The following is a 26,933-nucleotide window of genomic DNA, read 5'->3' on the forward strand; positions in this document are numbered from 1 at the left end:
CCAGAACCTTTTTGAGGCCGACCGAAAGTCACTTTCCATGGCCTCACCGAACTACTCCCACGCCCGGGTTTTTGCTTCTGCGACCGCCCGAGCCGCGTTCCGCCTGGCCCGCCGGTACCCGTCAGCTGCCTCCGGAGACCCCCGGCCTAATAATTCCCGGTAAGCCTCCTTCTTCAGCTTCACGGCCCCCCTCACCTCTGGTGTCCACCATCGGGTACGGGGGTTACCGCCACGACAGGCACCGACCACCCTGCAGCCACAGCTCCGTACGGCCGCTTCCACAATGGAGGTCCGGAACAGTGTCCATTCGGACTCAATGTCCCCTACCTCCCCCGGCATGCAGTCGGAATTCTGCCGGAGGCACGAGTTAAAGCTCCAGCGAACAGGAGCCTCTGCCAGACGTTCCCAGCAGACCCTCACTATACGCTTGGGCCTACCAGGTCTGACCGGCTTCCTCCCCCACCACCTGAGCCAACTCATCACCAGGTGGTGATCAGTTGACAGCTCTGCCCCTCTCTTTACCCGAGTGTCCAAGACAGAGGGCCGCAGATCAGTTGATACGATTATAAAATCGATCATCGACCTGTAGCCCCGGGCATGTTTGTACCATGTCCACTTATGGACACCCTTATGCTCGAACATGGTGTTCGTTATGGACAAACCATGCATTGCACAGAAGTCCAATAACTGAACACCACTCGGATTCAGATCAGGGAGGCCGTTCCTCCCAATCACCCCCTTCCAGGTCACACTGTCATTGCCCACGTGAGCGTTGAAGTCCCCAACGATGGGATCCCCCCGCGGCACACCAAATAGCATACCGCTAAGGTAATCCAAGAAGGCCGGGTACTCCGAACTGACATTCGGCGCATAAGCGCAGATGACAGTCAGAGACCTATCTCCGACCCGAAGGCGCAGGGAAACAGCCCTCTCGCTCACCGGGGTAAACTCTGATGTTAATGCACCGAGCTGTGGGGCCACCAATAGCCCTACCCCAGCCCGGCGTCGCTCACCCGCCGCAACTCCAGAGTAAAAGAGCGTCCAGCCCCTCTCCACGAGATTGGTTCCAGAACCCAAGCTATGTGTTGAGGTGAGCCCGACTATATCTAGTCGGTACCTCTCAACCTCACGCACAAGCTCAGGCTCCTTCCCCGCCAGAGAGGTGACATTCCATGTCCCGAAAGCCAGTTTTGTCAGCCGGGGATCGGACCGCCAGGGCCTCCCTTGGCCGCCACCCGATCCACAATGCACCGAACCCCTGACATTCCCCTTGCGGGTGGTGGGCCCACCTGGGGACGGTCCCGCGTGCCTCTTTCGGGCTGTGCCCGGCCGGGCCCCACGGGCCAAGGCCCGGCCACCAGGCGCTCGCCAACGGGCCCCTCCCCCAGGCCTGGCTCCAGGGTGGGGCCCCGGTGACCCTAGTCCGGGCGAGGGAAACGGGACTTTGATTTGTAACTTTTTCATAGGGTTCTTTTGGATTGCTCTTTGTCTGGCCCCTCCCCTGGGACCTTTTTGCCTTGGGAGACTCTACCAGGGGCTATTGCCCCCGACAACCTAGCCCCCAGGTTCACGGAGGCACGCAAACCCCTCCACCACGATAAGGTGGCAATCCAAGGAGGAGTATACATTATATGAGTAAATATCTTTTATACTATTGTACTGCACAACAGTTTACTTGTCAATTAACCACAATTGTATTGATACTTTTAATGATACTAATCGGATGAAGTCCCCTCTGCAACATAGTGTCATACACACACACACACATACACAGACACACACACGCACACACACACACAGACACACACACACACACACACAGACACACACAACAGAGTTTACCCCAGTGAACGAGAGGGCTGTTTCCCTGTGCCTTCGGGTCGGGGATAGGTCTCTGACTGTCATCAGCGCTTATGCGCCGAATGTCGGTTCAGAGTACCCGGCCTTCTTGGATTCCCTTAGTGGTATGCTGGTTAGCGCGCCACGACGGGATTCCATCGTTTTGCTGGGGGACTTCAACGCTCACGTGGGCAATGACAGTGTGACCTGGAAGGGGGTGATTGGGAGGAACGGCCTCCCTGATCTGAACCCGAGTGGTGTTCTGTTATTGGACTTCTGTGCAATGCATGGTTTGCACCACCATGTTCGAGCATAAGGGTGTCCATAAGTGGACATGGTATGAACATGCTCGGGGCTACAGGTCGATGATCGATTTTATAATCGTATCATCTGATCTGCAGCCTCCTGTCTTGGACACTCGAGTAAAGAGAGGGGCAGAGCTGTCAACTGATTACCATCTGGTGGTGAGTTGGCTCAGGTGGTGGGGGAGGAAGCCGGTCAGACCTGGTAGGCCCAAGCGCATAGTGAGGGTCTGCTGGGAACGTCTGGCAGAGGCTCCTGTTCGCTGGAGCTTTAACTCGTGCCTCCGGCAGAATTCCAACTGCATGCCGGGGGAGGTTGGGGACATTGAGTCTGAATGGACATTGTTCCGGACCTCCATTGTGGAAACAACCCTATGGAGCTTTGGCTGCAGGGTGGTCGGTGCCAGTCGTGGCGGTAACCCCCGTACCCGATGGTGGACACCAGAGGTGAGGGGGGCCGTCAAGCTGAAGAAGGAGGCTTACCGGGAATTATTACCCTGGGGGTCTCCGGAGGCAGCTGACGGGTACTGGCAGGCCAGGCAGAACGTGGCTCGGGCGGTCGCAGAAGCAAAAACCTGGGCGTGGGAGGAGTTCGGTGAGGCCATGGAAAGTGACTTTCGGTCGGCCTCAAAAAGGTTCTGGCAAACCATCCGGAATATCAGGAGGGGGAAGCAGCTCCTGGTTCCTACTATTTATAGTGGGGAGGGGGTGCTGTTCACCTCACCTGGGGACAACACCCGGAGGTGGAAGGAATACTTTGAGGACCTCCTCAACCCTGCCTCAAATACATCTACGCACACTGCCTTTGAAACATCTGAGGGCACGGAGCCTGAGGGTGCTGGGGGGGACTTGCCCATCACTGGGGCTGAGGTGGCCATGGTGGTTAAAGAGCTACGTGATGGCCGGGCCCCGGGGGTGGACGAGATCCGCCCGGAGTACCTGAAGGCTCTGGATGTTGTGGGGCTGTCGTGGCTGACACGCCTTCTCAACAGTGCGTGGAGGTCAGGGACGGTGCCGCTGGATTGGCAGACTGGGGGGGTGGTCCCCTTGTTTAAGAAAGGGGACCAGAGGGTGTGTTCCAACTACAGGGGGATCACACTTCTCAGCCTCCCTGGGAAAGTCTATTCCGGGGTACTGGAGAGGAGGGTGAGATCGATAGTCGAATCTCGGATTCAGGAGGAACAATGCGGTTTTTGTCCTGGCCGTGGAACACTGGACCAGCTTTATACCCTTACAAGGGTACTGGAGGGGGCCTGGGAGTTTGCCTATCCAGTCTACATGTGTTTTGTGGATTTGGAAAAAGGCTTCGGGCTGCTGGAGAGCTCCTCATCAGAAGGGAGCAGCACTGTGAGGATTGGGAGAGTGATTTCTGGGGGAGAGAATAACGTATGTGAAAGAGGGTAGAAGAGTAAGTGGACAGATTCAATACGGACTTGGCGTAAAGTAACATAGCTGGGAACTGATAAATGGAAAAAATTTCATTCCATTCACAAACAGAAACGTCCGCTTTGCGCTGTATTTATGTTGTGAGAAGAGAAAATGTTGAAAATGGAGAGAACTCCGAGCTCTATATTATGTGTGAATAAAATTTTGACCACATTTCGGAATAAGTTTAACAGAATAACCATATTGTTTTTTAATAAATAGTATTTGCATCTTGTTTTATAATTTGTTCACAAGTGATCAGATTGTTTAGGTGCTTAGAACAAGTATTAGTTAATAAAATTAAAGGACAGGGAGCCGAAGGCGGTGGAGGGGAGGAGGTGGGAGAATAAATAGCTGTAACGGCAAAGAAGTGGGTTAGATTTACTCTTTATATAAAACCTGGAGCGCTGTGATTGGACACGCTGGCGTTCATTAGGTCTCCTTGTTTGATCTTTCGTATTCACTTTCATATCAATTAAACACAGCATTGTGAGCTCAGCTGGACTCTGTATCCTTCTATTCTCTCCATTCAAACACTTCATTTTACTCTTCATTTTGTTCTTCATCAGTCCCATGTTTATATTTCATTCACATTTAATTCACATTTCACTTGCATTTATCTCTTTACTTCACTTTGTGATTTTCTCAGGCAATATTAAAGACAGGAGACTTATTTATCTTTATAAGCATTTGAGTATTTTTAAAGTGTCACACTTTTTATAGAAGCAGACATGGTCTTTCCCATTGTCAATGGTGTAAATGATATACAGTACATTATAAACCTGGCTGTATCAGGTGATTATTCAGATTTTCTCTCCAGCCCAAATTCAGATTATTTCAATCATTATCATTAGTAAACACAGTTTGCCCTATTATGCACAAGCTGGGTTAGAAGGTGTGGGCCTGGAGCAACCACACCTCTCCATCAGAGTGGCCAACAGCGGTGATCATTTTTATACATCGCTGTGTGTGTGTGTGTGTGTGTGGGTGGGTTTACTTTTCCTTGATAAATATCCGTTTTTTTTCCCTTATGGGGACTGGTTTCCTGGTCCTCATAAGGGAAAACTCTATTTTATAAAAATCGGTGACTGCTATGAAAAAACTAAAAATGCATAAACTCTTGTATTTTGTTTGGTTACTTATGGTTATGGTTAGGGCAGGGTAGGGGTTAAGGTTGTCATAGTTAGCGTTAGCATTTTTCCCATTGAAATGAATGAGCGGTCCCCATAAGGATATGTTTACCCTACATGTGTGTGTGTGTGCGTGCGTGTGTGTCTGTGTGTGTTTTTTTATTGATTTGACTTTGGAAAAGGGGCAAGGAAACACTTCAACATTCCAACACTGTTACATCTGCATATCCAACAGTATGTGTTCATCAAATTGAAAAGACAACATCAAGTCGGTACGATCCCTCCAGGGTCTGGGGAAATAGCTGATGTTTCTGTTTACATGTATGTGTGGATATACATTGGAAATCATTTTTGAAAATAGATTTCAAATAGTAACAGACTATAACTGCAGGCAAACACTGCATTTACAGGAAAGAAACTGAGAAGTATTGTGAAAGCAGAAGCAAAACCTCTGTCAATGGAACAGAGGGCAACTGGCACACAAAGAACAGAATTCTCTGGTTGTGGGGGATGTGAGGTGGGCAAATGAACTAAATCACTTGTTCAACAGGTTTGATTCATCTGCCCCTGCCTTTCCACCCATTCAGCCCTCACTCATGCAGTCCCAAATATCTGCTACAGACACCCCTACCCCCACCTCTGTTCCACCTCAGACACTTCCTCTACACTTCACAGTCCTCTACACTTCACACTGCTTCCACACTCTCTGCTCACTTCTCCCCCCCCAACCCCCAACCCCCAACCACGGCATCCAGCACCTTTAGCCACTGCCAATGGTACCTTGGTGTTCTCATAACACAAAGGCACTCTGCAAAAAAGGACAGAGCAGGCTGTACCTGCTGCAGAGGCTCAGGTGTTTTGGAGTGCAGGGGCCGCTCCTGAGTACCTTTTTTGACTCTGTAGTGACATCAGCCATCTTGTACGGTGTGGTCTGCTGAGGCAGCAGCATTACCGCTGGGGACAGAAGACGACTGAACAGACTGATCCGCAGAGTCAGCTCTGTTCTAGGATGCCCTCTGGACCCGGTGGAGGTTGTGAGTGACAGGAGCATGGTGGCTAAGCTGTCATCCCAGTTGGATAACCTGCCACCCCATGCAGGAGACTCTGAGGGCACTTCCACGATGTAGGAAGGAGATTCAGAAGGTCTTTCCTTCCAATCGCTGTCAGACTCTACAACAAAGTCCTTGCAGCTGACCCCACACACATAGACTAACAAACACACACATCCAATACACCATGGTAGTTTCTATGTGCAATATTTCTCATATGCAATATTAGTTCTGGTCAATCCCTGTCACTACATTGCGTGCCTGTCTATAAAGATATATCCACAGTGTTGTACATATATTTATATATCCACTCTGTACATAATATACATACACTGTATTTATACATACATACATACATATATTTATCTGTTTACATATACATACATATATATACACATCAATATTTTTGAATACACTTGTCCATATTTGTGTCTCCAGATTGTTTGTATAGTGCACTTCTTATACTGTACTGTTGGTACCGTTTTTATTTTTGCTGCTCATGTCTTGCACTGTCCACTTTTCTGCCGTGACGATGCAGATTTTCCACTTGTGGGACTAATAAAGACAGATTTGCTGCGATCTCTGACATCTGGACACGCTTCACCAAGAACTGTGCTGAGAGTTTCACTCCAGGAGAACACATGACCATAGACGAACAGCTGTTCCCTACCAAGGTTCATTGTCCACGCAGTATGTCGAAGAGAGTGATCAGCCCCCCCCCGGCCGCTGGCCCACAGAGTATGAGACACACGCTGTTTTACTTGCAAGGGTGCACACCGCAGTGTAGCTACAAGGGTGTGGCACCACGAGAGGGTTTATTTATACTTTAAGGTGATCAGGTTACATTGTGGGTGTGAACAACATTTCGAGTGGGATAGAATGGGATGTGGAAGTGGGAGTGGAAATAGGAACAACAGAACGTACAGCAGAGGTGGGCTCGTCTGCTGCACGTGATAGAAAATTACTGTTAAGCACTTACACAGTTGCCATATAAAACAAGTTATACATTCATAAGAATACACATGAGTGATAATATATACACAATCTCAACCCAACAGTCCCTCCTGTTTATCATGAACCGTGTATTCTACATCCACCATCCACATCTTGTCTAAACATTTTCTGTGGGCGGCATCACTAAATAACGGCGTCATCATGTTCTTCGTCAGCGAGGAACTCTTGTTGGCTCAGGTTAGTGTATGCTACAACAAAAGAATTAACAACCATTCTGCTAATCACAGCTTTACAACATGGTACAATACAAATGGAAAAAACACAAAGAAAAATCAAACATATAATAACCATTATTGCAAGAAATTTGAGTAGTCCGAGCCAGCCCCCTTGAAATAGCCAATCAAACCAGGATGTGCTAGGGTGAAAGTCCGCGGCTAGGACTCTCCGCAGATCCCTGAGATAGTTCATGGCTTCAGTCATATTAGGGGAATGGACATTGTCTGGAATGTACAGTATGTACAACAAGTATTGTTCAATAAAACACAAACACCTCCATTTATAACGCATCTCATTGAGTACCTGAGGGTGTACACATGTGGACTTTCTGAGAACCCTTGTGGAAGTCTGGTATATGTATACTTTTGTCCCCTATAAGTAAAACCAAACAAATGTTGTGACTCTGGATGTAGGGGTACTGAGAAGAACGCATTGCTCAGATCCACTACCGAAAAATATTTTTTTTCTGGTGTCAATGAATTGAGTAGGAGATGGGGATTTGGGACATCTGGTGCTGCATGTGGCACAATGTCATTGATTGGTCTCAGATCCTGTACCATTCTCCATTTACCCGTATTCGCTTTTTGCACTGGGAAAATAGGGGTATTACACGTGGACTCTGGCGCCCCCCTCAGTATCCCTGATGGCAGCATATCTTGCACTACTGGGGCTATGCCTTGTTCAGCCTCAGGCTTTAATGGGTACTGTCGTACCACTGGGCGGTGATCTGATCTCAGGGCCACTTCGTAAGGAGGGAACCCTTTAATCAATCCTACATCCGTAGGGGAGTTGGACCACAATCCCTCAGGAATGTGGCTCAATCCTGGGTCCTCCGTTGCCTCGACTGATAATAAATCTTGTCATTCAGGTTCGTCTAAATGTGTTTCAGATGTTACTTTAATTCTCCATCCGAGGGGGAACCTCCAAACCCCTGTGCTTTTATCATGTTTCCAATCTGAATTTAGCTCAGGCTGGTAATATGTAGATCTATAAGAGGCATCTTCCACAAAATACCCAAGATCTTGCCATCTACCCTGGAGTGGCTTTGATAGTGACACATGAGGCACCTTTTCCCTGAATAAATTTTGTTGTTTGGGACCCAATAACACTGAGGCTGCAGCGTAGCCAGTTGTGGGATTAACATACAGATACTGCAATGTGACCTGGGGTGGTCCCATAGCGTGAAACTGCCGATCATATCGGTAGTCAGGGCCAGGTGTGGGTTTGTACCACATGGTCACATGGAGGCCATCGTCGGGCATAAATTGAACCTTATCTGCTTCCTGCTTTACTCTAGTTTTCCTTAGTAATTCCCGAGCTTGTGGTGTTTGGCCTAGGTCTAGAGACCAGTAATACTGAGGAACTGACGATCCATGGACCACTAAAGCATGCCTGTCTATTATTGCTTTCATGCCTATGGGTGTGGCAACAACGCTTATGCCCATCTGGACCATAAGGTCTCTTCCTAATAGGTTTACTGGGCATGACGGGCTCACCAGAACTTGGACCTCACACTCTGTCCCTGTCTCTTCATCTTTTATTGTTATGGGATTAGTTAATTGATGGGTCTCAGATTGCCCTCCGGCCGTTCTCACATATACTGTTGAGGTAGAGAACGTTGCTTTTGGCGGAGTTGTAGTTAATACTGTTCTACAGGCTCCCGTGTCACATAAACAATCATATGTCTTTCCATTTATAATAAACCGCCGCCTAGGCAGTTCTGCAGGCTGTTTAAGCGCTATCAGCTGACACACCGCTTGAAGGTCAACCTCCTCCTCCTCCCTATCTAGTGAGGGCCCTAGCGGGGGTGGAGAAAGTGGTGCCTGCAACTTCTCAGCTTGGCGTCACTGATCATTCTCTGTGGAATTTGGATTATCTATGCGCTTAGTTTTACAATGCCTGGCTATATGTCCTGGTCTCCCACACCTCCAGCAGTTGTTATCATACTGAGGCGAGTTTCCTGGCCTACCACCTCTTCCTCGACCTCGACCTCTACCTCCTCGGCCTCTGTAACCGCCCCTGCCCTGGGGGCCTGAATAGACTACTGCGATTGTATCGCCAGAGGCCGCGAAGGTCGCTTCTCCTTTTTGTTTTTGTGCTTTTTGTGCATGCTGGGCGTACTCTATAGCTTGCTGCACTGAGCCTGTATTCTGATGGACCCAATGTTTATCTATATACCGTTTAAGTTCAGGGTTTAGGCCGGCAAGGAATGCCCTTTTTAATTGTTGTTGGTATACTCCGGCCTCATCACTATCTGGGGGAATGCCTGAATTACTTCTGAAAACTCAATCTGTCCAGGAAGTCTTCTGGCTCTTCCCCTTCTTTCTGTCTGCATTGTGAGATTTTACCATAATCTGCTCTCCTCGTAAATCTTTCTCTGACTCTTTCTTCTAGCTGCCTTAGGCTGTGTCTCAGGGCGGATGAATCATGCGGGAGGGGTGTTCCGTCGTACGTGTCCCCTTCCTTGTCCCTGTGATTGGTTCCTGGCTCAGTGTGACCCTGCACTACATAAGAAAGCCAGAAATGGACTGACGGAATAAGAGCTTCATCTGGGGACTCCGACTTTGAAGAATAGAAATATATCAGCCATTAATATTTGTATAATGATGCCTATAAGTGTGACAATGGGGGTTGTGTGAGGGCTGACTTTTATCAGAAGGACACTAGTTCAAATCCCATGACGGGCAGAGTGATGTGACCATTGGGCCCAGTAGAACTTAGCCCCAATTGCTCCAGGGACAGGCTGGCCTTGCTATCTCAGCTGCCTGCTGTTCTGGATAAATTTTCCCCCCAACCATTTTGGTTGGTTACAGGGTACATTTCTGAATCTGTTTCTACTCCTTCTACTCCTTTTAACAGCTGAAAGAGAGCTGTGATCTTTGGCAGCATTAAGCCACAGGCAAATGCAGAGTCATTGTTTAGTGACTCGTGGATCTTTACTATTGAGCAACATTTTAGAATTTTTGTGAAATACAAGGTCAAAGAAAACAACAAAATATTGGAAAAAAACAGAATACAGCTTATAAAGCCGTAGGCAAAGGACGACACTCTGCTGTTGTTTCTGGCCCAGTAAATGAATCATTACCACCCTGTCATACATTGAGGCACAGAACCACTAAATAAAGTAATCTGAAAATTGAAATATTTGTGATTTTCTGGGAAAAATCCACCAGGGGGCATAGTAGAGTAGACATCTGCAAGCCTCTGGTTCTCCATACTGCCGCGGCACGTGTCACTATGAAGCTGTGTTTCTTACTCACTGGCCTGGCTGCCCCTTTGCTTCTCCTAGCAGGACTCTATGTTAAAGTAGGGGTACACCTTTCCCTAGCAGGTGTCTGTAAAGGTGAAGATCTGGCTCATGTCTCCGGCATCGCAGGACACCAGTCCACGGGGGAAGTCCAGGTAGATGCTGAAGTGCTGAGGCTTCCTCGGCAGCCTGAGCAGGTTCTCCGTGGAGGTGCAGGCCTCGTACTCGTCCCCGTTGCGGAGCACCGGCGTCCAGAAGCCGTCCTCGGGGCACAGGCTGATCTTCTCCTTCCGGTTGACGGACTCGGCGGCCACCCCCAGGCCCCAGGCCATTTTCCCCCCCCGACCTCCACCTCCCAGTAGTGCCTGCCGGAGACGGACCCCTCGGAGCCCAGCACGATGTTGTAGCGGGTGAACCTCTCCGGGTTGTCTGGGAGATTCGGCTGGATGTCGCCTGCGCTTACGCGGGTCCGGCAGGCCGACACCATCACGTGCGGGTAAGCGGTGTCTGGGTCCAGGGTCACCACCTTCAGATCTAGGTGACGGTAGTGAAGCCAAATTAACATCTTTGGGAATGTTTCTTGTGCCATATGAAAGGATGTCACTGTTTGGTAGAGGCTCTTGCAGCTAGCTTTTGAGTCATCTAGAACAGGGGTGGGGAATCTGTTCCATGGAGGGCCAGTGTGGGTGCGGGTTCTTGGGATGACCTCTCGCTCAGCCAATAGTAAAAGTGGTTCTCAACTCCTGTCCTGGAGACCCACTGTTATTGGGTGTTGAGAGGCCCTGGGAGCTAGGAGGGAGCAAAAATGTGGACTGCCTGGAAAGGAGCAAAAACGTGGACTGGCTGTGGGTCTCCGAGGACCAGATCGGGAAACACTGATCTAGGGCAGTGATATATTTCATTACATTTAATTATTTACAAACACTTGAGAACCAGCAAACAGAGTCAGCCAATTCTTGTAGCAGTCTGGGTTAAGGGCCTTGCTCAAGGGCCTAACGGTTACTTGATTACTCTGGCAGTCACAGGATTTGACGTCATAACCTTCTGGATATGGGTGAAAACCCATAACTCGCCGAGCTACATGGCAGTCAGGAGACTAGGCCGCCGGCGACGGACTTGCTCTTCTGCTCGGCCTCCCTCAACATACCTGGATGCAAGATGGAGCGCATCTTCCTCCAAACCCTGTACTGCAGCGGCCCCACAAGTTCCCCGGGCTGCAGGTCAGCGGACAGCTCCTCGGGGGGGTGGAAGACAGGCTCCGACCTGGGGGCGGCGGTGTGGCGTCAGAGCCCACATCTCACCATGGGAGCAAAGTCACCCTCCAGACAGCCTCTCAGGGGCTTTGATCCATACAGAAAAGGAAGCAGGACACCTTAACTGAGGATGAAGTCCCTCATACCCTGGGAAGGAGGAGTGAGAACCTTAAATTACTACTCAAAGTGTGTATATACAACAGGAGTTACAAGTTACAATCATGTAGAAATAAGTATTACAAACAAAAAAATGCAGAAACAGAATAAATAGGTGAAAATGCTTTATTTTAGCGTAATCTCGCTAGGAAGCCGGTCTCGAGAGCACTTGGCATAACTCCCTGAAAAATTCACTCTCTTATATTAACTTGTGGACACACTCTGGAGGAGGTGCAGTGTCCCGTCGTCTTTGTTGACCTCTGACTGTATTTCTTTACTCTTTCTCTCACTGTCCCTCATCCAGCCTTTACTCACTCTGTCTCATCCTGACTTCCTTCAGCCTATTCCAGCTTAACCCTTCTCTACATTCTTCTCAATCTAGATCTGGAGGTGCTTTCTTCTGATTTACTTTCAACTTTCCATCCCCCTCTGGAACCCCATTGCTCACTCTGGCCCCGCCTATTTCTGCATGTCACTTCCCCCTCCGGAACCCCATTGAGTGCGTTTGACTTCATGCAGCCGTTTACAGCGCTGGCTTAAAGCAATGCATTCTGGTCCTAAGCCGGCACTGCAAAACGTCACCACGCGTCACCATGTCACATGGTACAAAAACCTTGCGAGAGCAAGACGACTTAAGACAGATCGTGCAGCACCTCTCACCCGGCTGCACAGACTGGAACCGCCTCCGTGACGACACAACTTTGCCCTTATTGGCTGAAGATTTGTCACATGCATGATGTTTGAATCCCAGGCAGTTCTGATGAGTTATCTGCTATTTCTCCCGAATATCACGTAAAGCAGTGAGAACTGGTTTTCAGTTCATTTACCTGGTAAAATAAAGTTTAAATAAATGACATAAATGCTCTAATAGTACACGTAAGTTAGTGGTTTATTTATTGTTAGTTACTGTAATGCTGCGCTGCTTTATTTGTTTAATCGTCTAGTCTGTGAAGGAGGCATTCAAGTAAGAATTGCATTGTACTCTGTTCATGACAATAAAAACTTAGATTCCTTGAAATACATGCATTTGATCTTTTTCCTGGCAGCTGTCTTTTTACACAGAGCCACTATACACAATAGTTTTTTTTCCACTGCTAACAGTTTGGATCAGGAGTTGGTTGTTGTAAAATAAGTAACGTGCATGCAGGTGATATTTGTATAGATTTATCTACACCCTTCTGGCAGTGCTGCCATTGTAGTCAGGTCTCGCAGACTACGAGGAGGAGGAGTTGTCCAACTTGGCTGCAGTCAGTTTACACTCCACGTCACGTCAGCTGCAGACAGACCTAAGCCCAAGTCGAACACACCCATCGCTCACTCTAGTCTCGCCTCTCCCTCCGTGTCACTTCCCCTTCCGTCTCTTTCCCCTCACCCTCAGTAGAGCAGGATTCTCCTCCTCTGCAGCCTGCAGCGAGCTGAGCTCCTTCTCCCGCCGTAGGCGGCCCTTCACTTCCTCTTCCTCGCGGTCCAGGAATTCACAGAGCTGCCAGAACTCCATCTGATCCTCCAGGGCAGCCATCTGATCCTCCAGGGCAGCCATCTGCTCCTAAATGATATGATGGGCATTTCAGATGGCATTTCAGATGGACATTTCAGATGGCATTTCAGATGGACATTTCAGATGGCATTTCAGATGGCATTTCAGATGGGCATTTCAGATGGGCATTTCACATGACACTGAAGACCACCCTCTGATATATACATGTATTCGCTGGCATTGCCAAACGAGGCACCAACCAAAACACACTGCAGCCTTTTTACATATCCCACATATTCCTTTATTTGTTACTTTTTTATCATCTTCTATTACTGCCAAACTAGTATAGTAATAGAATAATTTCGGAGCAATGGTTTGTGGTTTCCTGTTTCGGGGGCAGACAGAAGTTTGCAGGAAATAGGATAAAATAAAATCCAGAACACAAAAATGTATAAATAAGTGTTAACAGATTTATGCTGCACAGTTCAATGGCATGAAGAGTAACCCACTCAGATTAGTTACTCTCCTAACTCTCCCTCCAAAAACTGGTGGCAACAACCTCTCCAGAACTGATTTAGTACATTATATGATATGATTAAACTGTCATAATTTTCTAACAGATATTAAGCTATAAGTGTTTTAATAAGCTTTTCATTTGGAGGCTGATACTTGCAGAAAGGTTGTTTGTAGAAACCAGACTCAGCAAACATTGTACCAATCCTTCCCAAAAGTTAGAAGTAAATATCTACTTCAAGACACTATAGTAGAGGGCAGGTAACAGAGCTTGTGGTCACTTTCTTTTTCACTACCTCTGTAAATAGCTGGCTAGGAATCCAGCAATTGATGAGAATTATGACCGAATTTCCTGCATCAAGCCTATCACCACAGGTCACCCTATTCAGTGACTGCAATGGCTATTGTACGCAGCACAAACCCACCTAATATATCAAAAAGTGCAATACATAAATAAATAAAGCAGTGGTTTTTGTCAGATGTTTTGAAATAGCATCAAGATTCCAAAAAGGAGAGTGACAGAAATACTCTCCGTGTGGCTCGCACCCATGATCGAGGGCCACCTCACCTTCACCACCACCATGATCTGGTTGGTCTGAAAAGACCTGAAAGTGCGCTGCCTGCTCCTTCTGTAGATCAGTGTTTTTCAACCTTTTTTGAGCCACGGCACATTTTTTACACTTAAAGAATCCCACGGCACACCAACAACCAAAAATGTTACAAAATAACACTCTGTAGCCTAGTAATGACAAAATAGTCTAATATTTTTTATACTCACTCAGTGTGAAACCTGAGCCTGTTTGGATGAACACAAAGCTGATATTCTGGCAGAACACACACACACACACACACAAAGCTCTTCCTCAACAGCTGTCAGTCTCTCTCTGTTTTTAGTTTTTAAATGAGTCAGGCTTGAAAAACACAGCTCACACAGATATGTCATAGAAAATGGGACTACAGTGATCCACCGCCTATCGCGGAAGATGCGTTCCACACCCATCAGCGATAGGTGAAAATCCGCGATATAAAAAGACAGTATAAACATTCTTTTTATAGTTTAAGCCTTAAAATACCTCTCGTACACACTTTAAACACATGTAAACTTATTAAAACATATCATATCATAGATTCATTCAAGCCATAATGGCGAGCGACGTCCGCGCAACGCTTTCCTTCCTGAAGCATATCCAGGAGTTTTACCTTCTCCTGAATGGTCAAGGTCTTTCATTGGCGCTTAAGTTACTACTACCAGAAGGCTTAGAAGATGCAGAACGCTTGTGAGCCATCGTAGGGCTTAAAACAAAACGAAAACAATCGGACCACAAGCAAGGTATACGCAATATATACGCAGAGCGCTGTGACGCGTAGGGGAAAAATCCGTGATATAGCGGGGGATCACTGTAATGTTGAAATATCTTTGTTTAGAATACATAACTATTAAGCACAGACACTCGACAGTTGCATATTATTTGCAAATATTAATAAATTTTCAAAAAAGTCTTTTAGACCAATTAAGTGAAATTGGATAATTTCCCACGGTACACCTTACAATCTCTCACGGCACACTAGTGTGCTGCGGCACAGTGGTTTAAAATCACTGCTGTAGACGGACCCTCCGCAGCGCCAACGTCAGCTGGTCCTGGAAACCAGCACATGGCATCCCGGCCCCTGGCGTGTTCTTAACCAGTGGGTGTTATGGAACGTGTACGCGCCCGGAGCACAGATAAACAGGGCAGGATTCCAGGGATCAGGAACAAGGGTTTTAATGGCAGCACGCAACGAAACAACGTCACAACGTCAATGACCGGACTAGGGAAACAAACGGAAACGCGGACTAAATACAATGAACTAATGACAACAATCAGAAACAGCTGTAACACACTGGGATTCCACATGAGGTTAACGAGGGGGCGTGGCACATGAGAGGAGCAGACGATCGGGGCATGACAGAACCCCCCCCCAAAGGCGCGCACACCGGGCGCGCCCCAGGGGAGGCGACGGATGAGACGAGACCGGGGACACGGGACCTGGAGACAAAAACAAGAGCAAAACACATCAAGGAAGCACAGGGAACAGGACAGACACGCAGAACAGACACAGGGACAGCAACGCAGACAACCACCGACAAACCACGGGAAAAGCAAACAGACACAGGGGCAACAACGGAGACCCAGGGGAAACACCAACGGGAGGAACGAAGGGACCAGGAGAGAACGAAGGAGAAACAGGAGGACGAGGAGCAGACACAGGGGGCACAAAGGCAAAGGGCGGGGGGAAACAGGGAGCCAGAGGGAACCCCAGCAGGCGAGGGGCGGAAGCCGCAGGGGCCACAGGCGACCGCGAGGAGGGAGCAGGAGGGAAGGCCGAAGGTGAGGAGGAGGAAGGCGAAGGGAGCAACGGAGGAGTCAAGGAGGAAGATGAAGGGGACACAGGCGGAGGGAAGGAGGGAGCAGCAGCCGCGGCAGGCGAAGACGCAGCCGCCGCCGGCCAAGGCGTAGGCGACCGACGAGTCGGAGGCAGGGGACCCGCAGTCGACCGACGAGGCGTCGGAGGCGGGACCGCAGCTGGCCGACGAGGCGCCGGAGGCGGGACCGGAGGCGACCACCGAGCCGAAGCCAGGGGAACTGCAGGCAACCGCCGAGCCGCAGCCAGGGGGACCGCAGGCGAGCCGAGGGGTAGGGTGGGCGGGACCCGACCCCGGCACAGGTGTCCCCTCCCTTTCCGGGAGACCGAGAGGCGGGGACCCGGCTGGGGTCTGTCACACCGGGGTGACGGTGGCGGAGTCACAGGAGAAGCCACGGGGGAAACCAAGGCAATCCCCGAGGGATCCCACTCAAGCTCCCCCTCCGACTCCACTATGGAGGGAGGAGCCTCAGGGCAGCAGTCAGGGACCTCCTCGGGGACAGGGGCCTCGGGAGCCGTAGGGAGCTCAGGGGCCGCGGGGAGCTCAGGGGGTGCAGAAAGGGCCTCGGGCGGCGGGTCAACAGGGGGCGCCGTAGCAGCAGCAGTAGCAACAGGGGACTGAGCTGGGAGCTCAGGCTTTGTAGTCACAGGGAGCACGGGAGTCACTGGGGGCGCCACAGCGGGCACTGCCGACACATGGCCAGCAGGGGGCGCCACAGGGGGTTTAGCTGGGAGCTTAGGGGCCGAGGGGAGCTCAGGGGCCGCGGGGAGCTCAGGTGACGCCTGGACCGGGGCCTCGGGAGGGGCAGCAGCCGCTGGCTCAGGAGCCTCAGTGGGCGCTGCAGGCATCACAGGTACCTCGGGAAACAGAGCAGGGGCCTCGAGGAGCTGAGCAGGCAACACAGGGGCGACGGGGATCTCGGGGGTCGCAGCAGGCGCCTCAGGAGCACACAAAGGTGCCTCTGGGGGTGCCGCAGGAGCAGGAGACGACACGGGCGCCTCTGCAGGCGCGGGAGTCACTGGGGGCGCCTCAGCAGGCGCGGGAGTCACTGGGCCAACAGGGGGCGCCGCAGGAGCTTCTGGAGGAGCCAGCTCCGAACGCAAACGGAGCAGCTCCCTCAAGGTCTCCTCTGCCTGAATCAGCTGCTGGAGCGGGGACTCAGGGGTCACTGCTGCAAACTCCCTCCGCAGCTGCTCCAGGAGCGCAATTGCCTCCAGGGAGCCTCTTAGGGCGGGTTTACCCACCACCCACCAGTAGAGACCTTGGAGGGTGAAGAATCTCCTGGCCGTCTCCAGGCAGGGCAGTGGCTCAGGAACCACGGGGGGCGCTGCAGCCTCAGGAACCACGGGGGGCGCTGCAGCCTCAGGAACCACGGGGGGCGCTGCAGCCTCAGGAACCACGGGGGGCGCTGCCCGCTTCCGAAAACGCGGAACTCGCGGGATAGCGTCCTTAATGGACCTGGCCCCTTTAAGGGCCAGGCGCGTCCCGAAGAAGGGGCAGGCTGCTGGCTCAGGCTTGGGCAGCGAAGCGGCGGTGACGTCACCCGCGAACACCGCCGGGTGGAGAATCGGGCGGGGATTCTCCTTATGCGCAGCAGGGCAAGCGGCGGAAAGGTAGACGGCCCCCAGACAGACCTCATGCGTGTCCTCCCGTCTCCTGCCTCTCCGCTTCTTCCTCCGTGCTGGGGGAAGCGGTGTCGGGGGCGATCCGTGCTGGCAGCAGTCTGGCAGTCCGCTGTCCATGGCAGCCCGTCTTGTCATGAACACGGCGGCTCCTTCCCGAAGCTGCCGCACGTTGTCGCGCACCTCCCTCGCAAGGTGCGCATCACCGGGCAGGGACATCTCTTCTAAGACGTCCCTGCTCCGGCTGGCTATAGCCCGTAGTATGGGATCATCCCGGATTTCGGGCTGATTTAGCCAATATAAAACCTCGTCAGTGAGGTCGAGGTATTCAGCCTCACCGATCTGAGGTGTTTTCTTGCAGAGTCCGGTCATTCTGTTATGGAACGTGTACGCGCCCGGAGCACAGATAAACAGGGCAGGATTCCAGGGATCAGGAACAAGGGTTTTAATGGCAGCACGCAACGAAACAACGTCACAACGTCAATGACCGGACTAGGGAAACAAACGGAAACGCGGACTAAATACAATGAACTAATGACAACAATCAGAAACAGCTGTAACACACTGGGATTCCACATGAGGTTAACGAGGGGGCGTGGCACATGAGAGGAGCAGACGATCGGGGCATGACAGTGGGCTGATATGTTAGGACACTGTTCTCCAATCCGGTCCTCGGGAACTTACAGACAATCCATATTTTTGCTCCAAGCTCCCAGCAGAGACCTGGGAGGGAGCAAAAATCTGTACTGTCTGGCATGGAACTCAGAGGGAGCAAAATCGTGGACCGTTTGTGGGTTCCATGAGGATAGAATTGGGAAAAGCTGGGTTAGGAAATTCACTTACGGGCTCAGAAACAGAACAAAGTAAAGAAGCAGATGAATCTTTTTTTGAATCCATAGCAGATGAAAAGGTTAATAATACAGTGAAAGCATTGGCCAGTCACCTTATTTATAAATAAATAAATGAGAGTTTCTGACAATGGACAGAAAGAAGAGAGTATACAGGAATCAGGAATCAGAAGCACAAAGTACTACACACAGAAAAATAAAGGTGCTAACTGGAACCGAAAATGTTTCTTTATGCCATAGAAGAACCATTTTTGGTTCCATAAAGAACGTTTCAAACCAAGATTCTTTAAGAACCATTTCCTTAAAAGGATCTTTAAGGAACCCACAAAAGTGCCACAAAGAACCATCAAAAATGGTTCTTTGAGGTACCTTTTCTGGATCTTTGAAGAGCTTAAAGGGAAAAGGGTTCTTTAAAGAACCCTTCTCAAAAAAGTTCTTTGTGGGCCCAGATGGTTCAATAAAGAACCCTTTTCAAATGGTTCTTCAGTTAAAAATGGTTCTTCTAATAATATTATTTAATATTGCAGGATTGTGTAAATCTGAGAAAGAAATGCAAATAGAAGTTAATTTTCCATTTCATTTATTTAGAAACTGAAATAAAGTCCTAATATACCATACAATGTGCTTTTTAAGAAATATTCAGGGCATTGGCAACTCTCTGCACAGCTATTGGTACACGTGTTGTTAAAGTGTCAAGCTTCAGAATAAACATATCAAAATAAAAGTTCCTGAAACAAAACATTTGGGACTTAAATCTGTATTCTGTAAACCTGTCATGTTTACAAATCATAATTATAAATCACAGCTTTTTCCTATGTTTAGTTGCATACAAAATCCCAGTTTGTTAACAAAATTACTTAATACATTAGTTGTATTTTTGTCCTGTAATTGAAAATGCACTTAATATCTAATTATTTCTAAATTCACATTTCCTATCTCGCAAAATAGCAACAATGGTCTCTAAAAAGAATTTGACTTTGGTAATATCGAACTTGTTTGGAATTTCCAAAACCGACAATGCAAACAGAAATTTACAAAAATAAGTGTTACGATCACGTAAGCGCCCGGAGCGTAGACAAATAGGCAGGAAGCCAGGGATCAGGGGGCGGTGTCACGAAGCGGGTTTAGTTAAAACTCGGAGTTAGTTGTGTGTGAGTTAAGGGAAACTCAAAGTTTTCGGTTTCAAAAAGCCAGTTGAGCCCAACTCTGAGTCATTTACCGCGGTAACATACCCCGTGAAGCTAACCTGCTCGCTAGCAGGTTTAATCCCTGTAACTCTGAGTTCCTCCTCTTTAAATGAACAGTCAGATTGAAGCAAGTACTTTCTCAGACATGGCGTGTCCTTTTCTCGAAAGACCGGTCGACATCGAAGCACAAATTATCCGCAGGAATCTACGTCAGGAGAGGGTGATCAGACCCCGTTTAGATATTTTATCGTTTACAAATGATTTTCTGTTCGAGCGTTACCGTTTTTCATCACAGACAATCATTTATCTCAACAATATTCTTAGCCCTCATTTTGCTCGTCAAACACACCGTGGACATCCTCTCAGTTCCGAGCAAATTCTTTGTACAGCACTTCGCTTTTTTGCTAATGGCAGCTTTCTGTACAATATTGGTGACGCTCAACATGTTTCTAAGGCAACCGTCTGCCGGTGTATCAGACAGGTTACTCTTGCGCTTAAACATTTTCTCTACACGTTTGTGGCATTTCCTGGTCACAGATGTAGTAGAATAATCAAGGAAGAATTCCACAGAATTGCAGGTATGAAGTAATAGCCTCATATATTTAGTAATATGCTTTAAGATTTGAAGCAATAAACAATTGTAGGTTAAGACTAGATAAAATACAGTTACACTTTTTGCATTGTAACACCATACAAAACTAGAAACTGACTGCAGTACCTGTTAAAATTAAGTAGACTTATGCCCTCTTTGTTAGGATTTCCAGGTGTGATTGGCTGCATAGATGGCACACATATTCCCATTAAGGCTCCTTCAGTAAATGAAGGAGACTATGTGAACAGAAAGTCATTCCACAGTATTAATGTGCAGGTAGGTGTTTCTAGCTTTTAGTAGTTTACTGCATTGAATTATTGGCCTACTTTACAGTACATCTACAGTAACTAATCACTGTTCTGCATTGTGAAGATTATATGTGATGCAGCCTATGTCATCAGCAACGTGGAGGCAAAGTGGCCTGGGTCTGTGCATGATGCCAGAATGTTCCGTGAATGCACACTGAGTGCTAGACTTGCTCGTGGTGAGTATACAATGTGGCTACAGTATATTATAATCTTTAAGCAATATCTTGTTCCCTCATATTGCACCTTAACATGTAAACTGTCTACTCATTATTGTAGGGGAGTTCAGTGGTTACCTACTCGGTGACAGGGGGTACCTGCTGACCCCATACCCTGATCCTGAGCCTGGCCCACAGCAAAGATATAACTTGGCTCACAGCAGGACCCGGGCCAGAATAGAGATGACCCTGGGCATACTGAAGGCCCGTTTCCAGTGCCTTCGTGGCCTCCGTGCCACCCCAGAAAGGGCCTGTGATATCATTGTTGCATGCGTAGTCCTGCACAATATTGCAATGATGAGAAGAGAAACCTGGGTTGCTGCCCCAGAGGTTGACCCTGATAACAACCCTGACATTCCTGTTGATGCAACAGATGGACAAGCTGTTCGAAACGCAATATGTTCTAATCATTTCCAGTAAATAAGTTGCAAATAAAAACAAATGACAATCATTTTATGAACTCTTCTTTATTTCCTGTAATTGATTATGCAAAACAGTATTTTAATATTTTGTTTTGAAAGACAGTTAACGATCCATCAACTTGTGCCACTACCCACCATTAACTGATGTTACAATATTTGTATTTCTATTAGGGTTTTCTGCATTTTTTGTTTAATGTGTTCCATTTCCAGATCCGATTTTTCAATTTGTTTCTCAAGGTATATTTTGTACAACTGCTTTACAGGGAGCTATTAGAATACACAAAAATGTTACATCTTGGCAGTATTGCACTGTGAAAATTGTACCACTATGAATATAACTTAGAAAATAGACACTTGTAGCTAACGACATTTTCATTTAATGAGAAGAATGATTCTTAATCCAATTTTTCAATAACTGGCAGGTAAATACTGAAGCATCTTACAGAGGTAAGCTGCGCTGTGGCTGTGGATGCAGTCGGTTCACGCTGGAGATTCTCTGCATTGCTCTGTGAAGAAAGGATAAATGTTTTAAAATGGTGCATCACTTACATGACGTATTTGTTAGAAAGTGCATACCATAGGCTGCTCTACATCTTCCCTCCCTGTGACAGCTGACAAGGTGTCTTCATCCTGTAGTGAAGACTATCTCTTACTTGCATACACCAATAATGAAAGACATAGTATGAAAAATCTCGAGAAGAGTATGTACCATTTCATGGGTGTCTGGCGGTTCCACAACAGAGATTACTCCATCAGTAACTGCAAGACAATGTGGATTACAGGCAATTCATCAACAGAGACCTGCACATTTTGAATATAACTTTTACAACAGTGGGCAGTCTTTCAAATATCACAGTCTTTCAACAGTATGTACATGAAGTAATGACATCTATCAAATTATACTCATCTATAACTTTTAAATAAATTACAATCGGTTCGATTATGATGGGTTTGATGATGAGTTTAATGGATAGCCATCACTGAGCCAACACTGGACAAATGCACATACATCATTCATATGAATTACTTACTTCTTATGTAAGAACTTCTGTCCTGGGGCATGGCTGTATCGGAGGAGCTTCCTCCAAGGATGCCATCAGCCATGGGCCGGCCAGTGTTTTGGCTGAGAGCCATCTCTTCAGCCTCTGTGAGAGGTGTTGGTGGTGGACCCCCACCAGTTTTTCAGGCCTCTGCCTTTTTCCTATTGGCTAATATGTAGGTAAAATGTGAACATATGCACCCAAGCCCACATTTAGAACCTTGTAAAAAGATTTAAACAATATTACATGCTGCCAGATTTAAGATGAAACTGTAGCTTTTGTGTCTCATAGACAAGCAAAACCTCCCAATCGTCCAGTGCCTACCTGTTTGTACTATATTTTTATACTTCATCTTTATTTGCTGCCAAGTGCGCTTTATGCCTGCTGGGTTACAACTGTAATAACGAAATTAAATTAGAGAGAATATAGAAAAACTAGTATTATTTCTTAAATATACATCAATCAACATCGTTCTTATCAATACTTAAGCATTCACTCGGTCAGCTATTTTCTGCCACGCTTGTTCCCGTTCTTTCGCAGCAGCAATCGTGTTTCCTTTTTTTGATATGGCATGCTCATATTCAGTATACGCCATCATTAATAATTCAAGCTCCACTGGGGTGAAATTGGAAGCGCAAGATTTGTTTCCCTGTGTTGTCATGGTGAATCATTTTCTCTGGATGCCATTGATAGAGCCTTTTTATGTGCTCGTGCACGCGTGACAATCAGGGTTAATTGAACTCAGAGTTTTGTAAACTAATTGTTATCACCTGTTCTGAAACCAAAAACTCAGAGGTTGACATGTCAGAGTTAATCAACTCAGAGTTCAAGTTTAAACCCAGAGTTTGCAAAACCTGCTTCGTGAAATACCCCCCAGGGCAGTAACACAATATAATTTAAAGATTTTTGTTTCTGTTATGTCTCCAGTTAAATGATTATTATATACATTGATTTAGTGTCATTGTGTAAGTTATGTTCAGCTGCAGCAGTAAAGTGAATTTAACTTAATCCACCAGACTGTGGTTTCATTATGTTACTCAGTTATGCTTTGGGTGACACTGAAGCAGGACATTAATAGGACAGAACAGAAAGCCTTTATTGTCATTGTACAGGCAGGAAATACAGTAAATAGGCATAAATATATAAAATGTACATATACAGGGGAGGGGGAAAGCCTCCCCACTCATCAGGGTTACACTTAATTACATTTTAATTAGACAGAAAAACAGTCATTTTGCATGTTTGTTCAGTTTGCTAAACCCAGTCACTTATTTTGTCTAACATATGTCACACTTTTTACTTCAGAGTAAAAAGGGTCATATTGGTTAAAAAGCAGAGATTTTACCTTTTTGCCACGGAGAAGCAGCGACATGTGACACTCTGATAAGGTACAAATGATTCCTCCAGCACACAGTGAGCTATCCCAGCATGCACAGGGACACTGAGGAGTAAACATAAAACCCTGGATAGAGGGGTTCAGTGAATGAGGAGGTGAAGCTGTACAGGAGGGTCAGTCCATCAGAGGAGACTCTGTAGAAGGACAGAGTACCAGCCACCCAGTCCAGATTCACTCCTACTCTGCGGGAGCCTGAGGGCTCTATGGGTATGTCAGTCCGTTTATTATTGTACCAGACAGAGTAACTGTGAGGAGAGCAGCTCAGCATCCATGACTTGTCATTGCCTCCAAGCTCACAGTCATCACTGTCTCCTTTCCTCCTGATTCCTTTATAAGTCACTCCTATTTCAGCTCCATCTCCACCCCACTCAGCCTCCCAGTAACAGCGACCAGTCAGACTCTCTCTGCACAGAACTTGGTACCACCGGTCAAATCTCTCTGGATGATCAGGATATGGCTGCTCTGCCCCCCATATCGCCTTCCTGTTCCCCTCTGACAGAGACAGGCGGCTGTGTGCTGTGTTGGGGTCCAGCGTCAGCTGGCAGGAGTCTGTAGGCAAGAGGAAGAATTATTATTATTATTAATACCATCAGGCAGCCTGTACTTTATGTTTCTATACAATATAAAAACAGCACAGCTTCCCTTAACGAAGCGGGAACTGAAGTTTATGAAATAGCTCAGGAAATATCGGACGGCGCCCGACGCCGGCGGGAAATGCTGCGCGAGCTAAACAGCTTAATTGCGGGTAAATAAAATTACAAAGCAGCGACATTTATCAGACATATTCGTCACAAGCATATTTACCACAAGACGGCATTAATACTAAAAGTGAGCGTCTTTAGTTTAAAATATAACCTTCCTTCGAACCGCAAGCCTCTTCACAGCAGCGCTACCCGCAGACTGAGCAGAGTCCGGCATCAGCGCCGGTTTAGAAGAGAGAAAGATAAGAAGCACGAACTGATTACATCTGGCTGCAGACTCCGCCAGGAGGGTCTCTACTGTGGGGCTGGAAACTCCACTCCTGCCCGGACACGACGCTACTAAAGAGAACTCAGCAGGCTGGATTATTAAAGTTAGTTCACGATGTTGCACTGACGCCACTCCACGCTATTGCAGTGTTGCCAACTATTTTCAATGGAAAGTAGCTAAAATCTGCGCGAAAAGTCACCAAATGTCGCTAGATGACGTCATGCGTATATTTGCATATTGATGGCGTAATTACGTCGTATTTGCATTCTGCGTGTTTTCCCTAATCCTTCCTCACGTGTTCAATATAAAACTGTTATCAATTACGTTACATATTTTCTGTCAGACAACATTTACATTATACGTATATATGTTTTTTATGTGTATATGAGTTTAATAAGTTTAATGAAGTTTATCGTTGTGTATGAGTAAGTAGAATCACGTAGTCAATCAGATGTAGCTCAGTAAACGATCTCAGACGAGTTCAGAAACTGGAATGAACTTAAGCTCTGTAACAGTGAGTAATATAAGTGCATCAGAAGAAAATATAAATAAATAAGGAAAAATAAGAAGAAACGGTCAAATTAAATAGTTTTATTTCAAGCAAAGGAGAAGCAGGTAAGTGATTGGTCCGTGGCAACACCGTTTGCACATGCGCAGCTCATTCACATCTATGTCAGCTGCCGTGCGGTCACGGGAATATGCTGCTCCTTTCAGCCGGAGCTAGCGGTGACTGATCAGAGCAGACACAGGGAGATGAGTAACTATACCGAGAAAGCAAGACCTCGCGCTTACAGGACAGTACTGGCGACATTTGGAAAGTTGCTAAGGTTTGTCCAAAAGTCGCTAGATTTGTCGCTAGGCGCTTTTTTGAAAAAAAGTCGTCAAGGGGGTCTGAAAAGTCGCTAAATCTAGCGACAAAGTCGCTAAGTTGGCAACACTGCGCTATTGTGGAAGTCATGTGCTACGGCGCCCCCTAGTGGTGGTATATCCTACGTTATACAGAGTGATGCGATATAATCCCAGTGGAGATGATAATAATAATAATATCCTATCCTATATTATTGTACATTATTATGATTTATTATTAGTAATAATAATACTTTTATATGGCATAATTATATATAAGATGTTGCGATAATGTTTAACATTATACAGACGCATATGTATACAGTATATACATATATTAAACAAATTATTATAATAATGCTATAATAATTATTAACAATAAAAATTATAACTCTATCCTATACTTCGGCTCTGTTTCTGAAGTTTGCATAACGTCATGTCCGGCCCAGGAGTGGAGATCATGTGATTTCTGGTCCCACACTGGAGATCCTCCTAGCGGAGACGCCCAGTGTTCTGCAGTCAGACCATTCTCCCGGTTTGGGGGAGACTACGGGTGCCATCAAGGAAAATACTAATGAATCTCAATAAGATAAAAGTAAACTCACCACATGTGCATGAAGAACAAATGCACAGGATTTCTTTGTGAAATCAAAGACGCAGAACTGTATCAGAACATATTTTAACCCTGTTACACTCCCACACACAGACGATATAAGCATCTATAAAGTATTTGTTTATACAAAAAAAAGATTAATGAATTAACAGTATTTTTGGTGATGCCTGTTTTGTCTGTGGGCGGCACAGTGGTGCAGTGGTTAGTGCTGCTGCCTCATGGCAAGAAGGTCCTGGGTTTGGTCCCGAGTCCTTTCTGTGTGGAGTTCACACGCTCTGTGTTTGTGTGGGATTCTGCAGGGGGCTCTGGTTTCCTCCCACGGTCCAAAAACGTGCAGGCCAGGCTGATTGGTGGGTGTGTGTGTGTGTGTGTGTGTGTGTGTGTGTGTGTGTCTGTGCCCAGGGTTGGTTCCCGCCTGTGCCCTTTGTTCCTGGGATAGGCTCCAGTGCGCCCTCTGACCCCAGTTGGGATTAAGTGGTTACAGTGATGGATGTTTTGTCTGTTTTGTTCTTTCCCTTTGGATTCTGTCTAAACTGTCACACACAGAGAAACTCACCTAAATACAAACATGGAAATCCATTTACATACAGTGCAAAAAGCCACACTCATCACAACAATTGCATGAATACAATCATAAAATGGCATTAATGGTATTATTAATAAAAACATGGAAACACACTTACATTTCTGTAAGCCTGGTCTGGTCCTGCACTCTCCACAGTGGTCCACACTATAGGAAAAGCAGAATTTAGAATTTTAGAATTAGAATTTAATGATCAGTGGTTATTGTTGACACACCACAGCACACAGTGCACAACAACAAAATATGTCCTCTGCATTTAACCCATAT

General features: G+C 47.1%; 3 protein-coding genes and 2 long non-coding RNA genes across 10 annotated transcripts in view; 1 reads left to right on the forward strand and 4 right to left on the reverse strand.

The window, feature by feature from the left end:
- LOC140588728 (uncharacterized) overlaps positions 1-26,933 on the reverse strand; it is a 462,332-nt gene that overhangs the window by 412,806 nt on the left and 22,593 nt on the right. The window lies entirely within an intron of this gene.
- The window catches only part of LOC140588729 (NLR family CARD domain-containing protein 3-like), a 300,771-nt gene that overhangs the window by 114,276 nt on the left and 159,562 nt on the right, over positions 1-26,933 (reverse strand). For 5 of the 6 annotated variants that reach the window (XM_072710671.1, XM_072710670.1, XM_072710672.1 and 2 more), the window contains 2 exons: positions 26,767-26,813; positions 23,335-24,204 (listed from right to left, as the gene is read on the reverse strand). The exons of the other annotated variant lie outside the window; for it this stretch is intronic. In XM_072710671.1, the coding sequence (XP_072566772.1) occupies positions 23,678-24,204; positions 26,767-26,813 (574 nt within the window). In that variant the 3' untranslated portion in view covers positions 23,335-23,677. Of the gene's footprint in view, positions 1-23,334; positions 24,205-26,766; positions 26,814-26,933 lie in introns of those variants that run through there. 6 annotated transcript variants of the gene reach the window in all.
- LOC111845435 (zinc-binding protein A33-like) lies at positions 9,957-11,605 on the reverse strand. The gene is given in 3 exon segments (XM_072710695.1): positions 9,957-10,563; positions 10,566-10,756; positions 11,370-11,605. Coding segments are annotated over 3 exon segments (477 nt in total). The 5' UTR covers positions 11,392-11,605; the 3' UTR covers positions 9,957-10,299.
- On the forward strand, positions 19,956-20,897 carry LOC140588741 (uncharacterized). The gene is made up of 3 exons (XR_011989919.1): positions 19,956-20,550; positions 20,647-20,758; positions 20,859-20,897. It is a non-coding gene; the product is annotated as an uncharacterized lncRNA (long non-coding RNA).
- On the reverse strand, positions 21,705-22,767 carry LOC140588746 (uncharacterized). Its single transcript, XR_011989926.1, has 4 exons — positions 22,584-22,767; positions 22,251-22,427; positions 21,929-21,978; positions 21,705-21,849 (listed from the first exon to the last, which is right to left on the reverse strand). It is a non-coding gene; the product is annotated as an uncharacterized lncRNA (long non-coding RNA).

The sequence above is a fragment of the Paramormyrops kingsleyae genome, chromosome 4, assembly GCF_048594095.1.
Source record: "Paramormyrops kingsleyae isolate MSU_618 chromosome 4, PKINGS_0.4, whole genome shotgun sequence".
In the NCBI taxonomy this organism is placed as follows: Eukaryota; Metazoa; Chordata; class Actinopteri; order Osteoglossiformes; family Mormyridae; genus Paramormyrops; species Paramormyrops kingsleyae.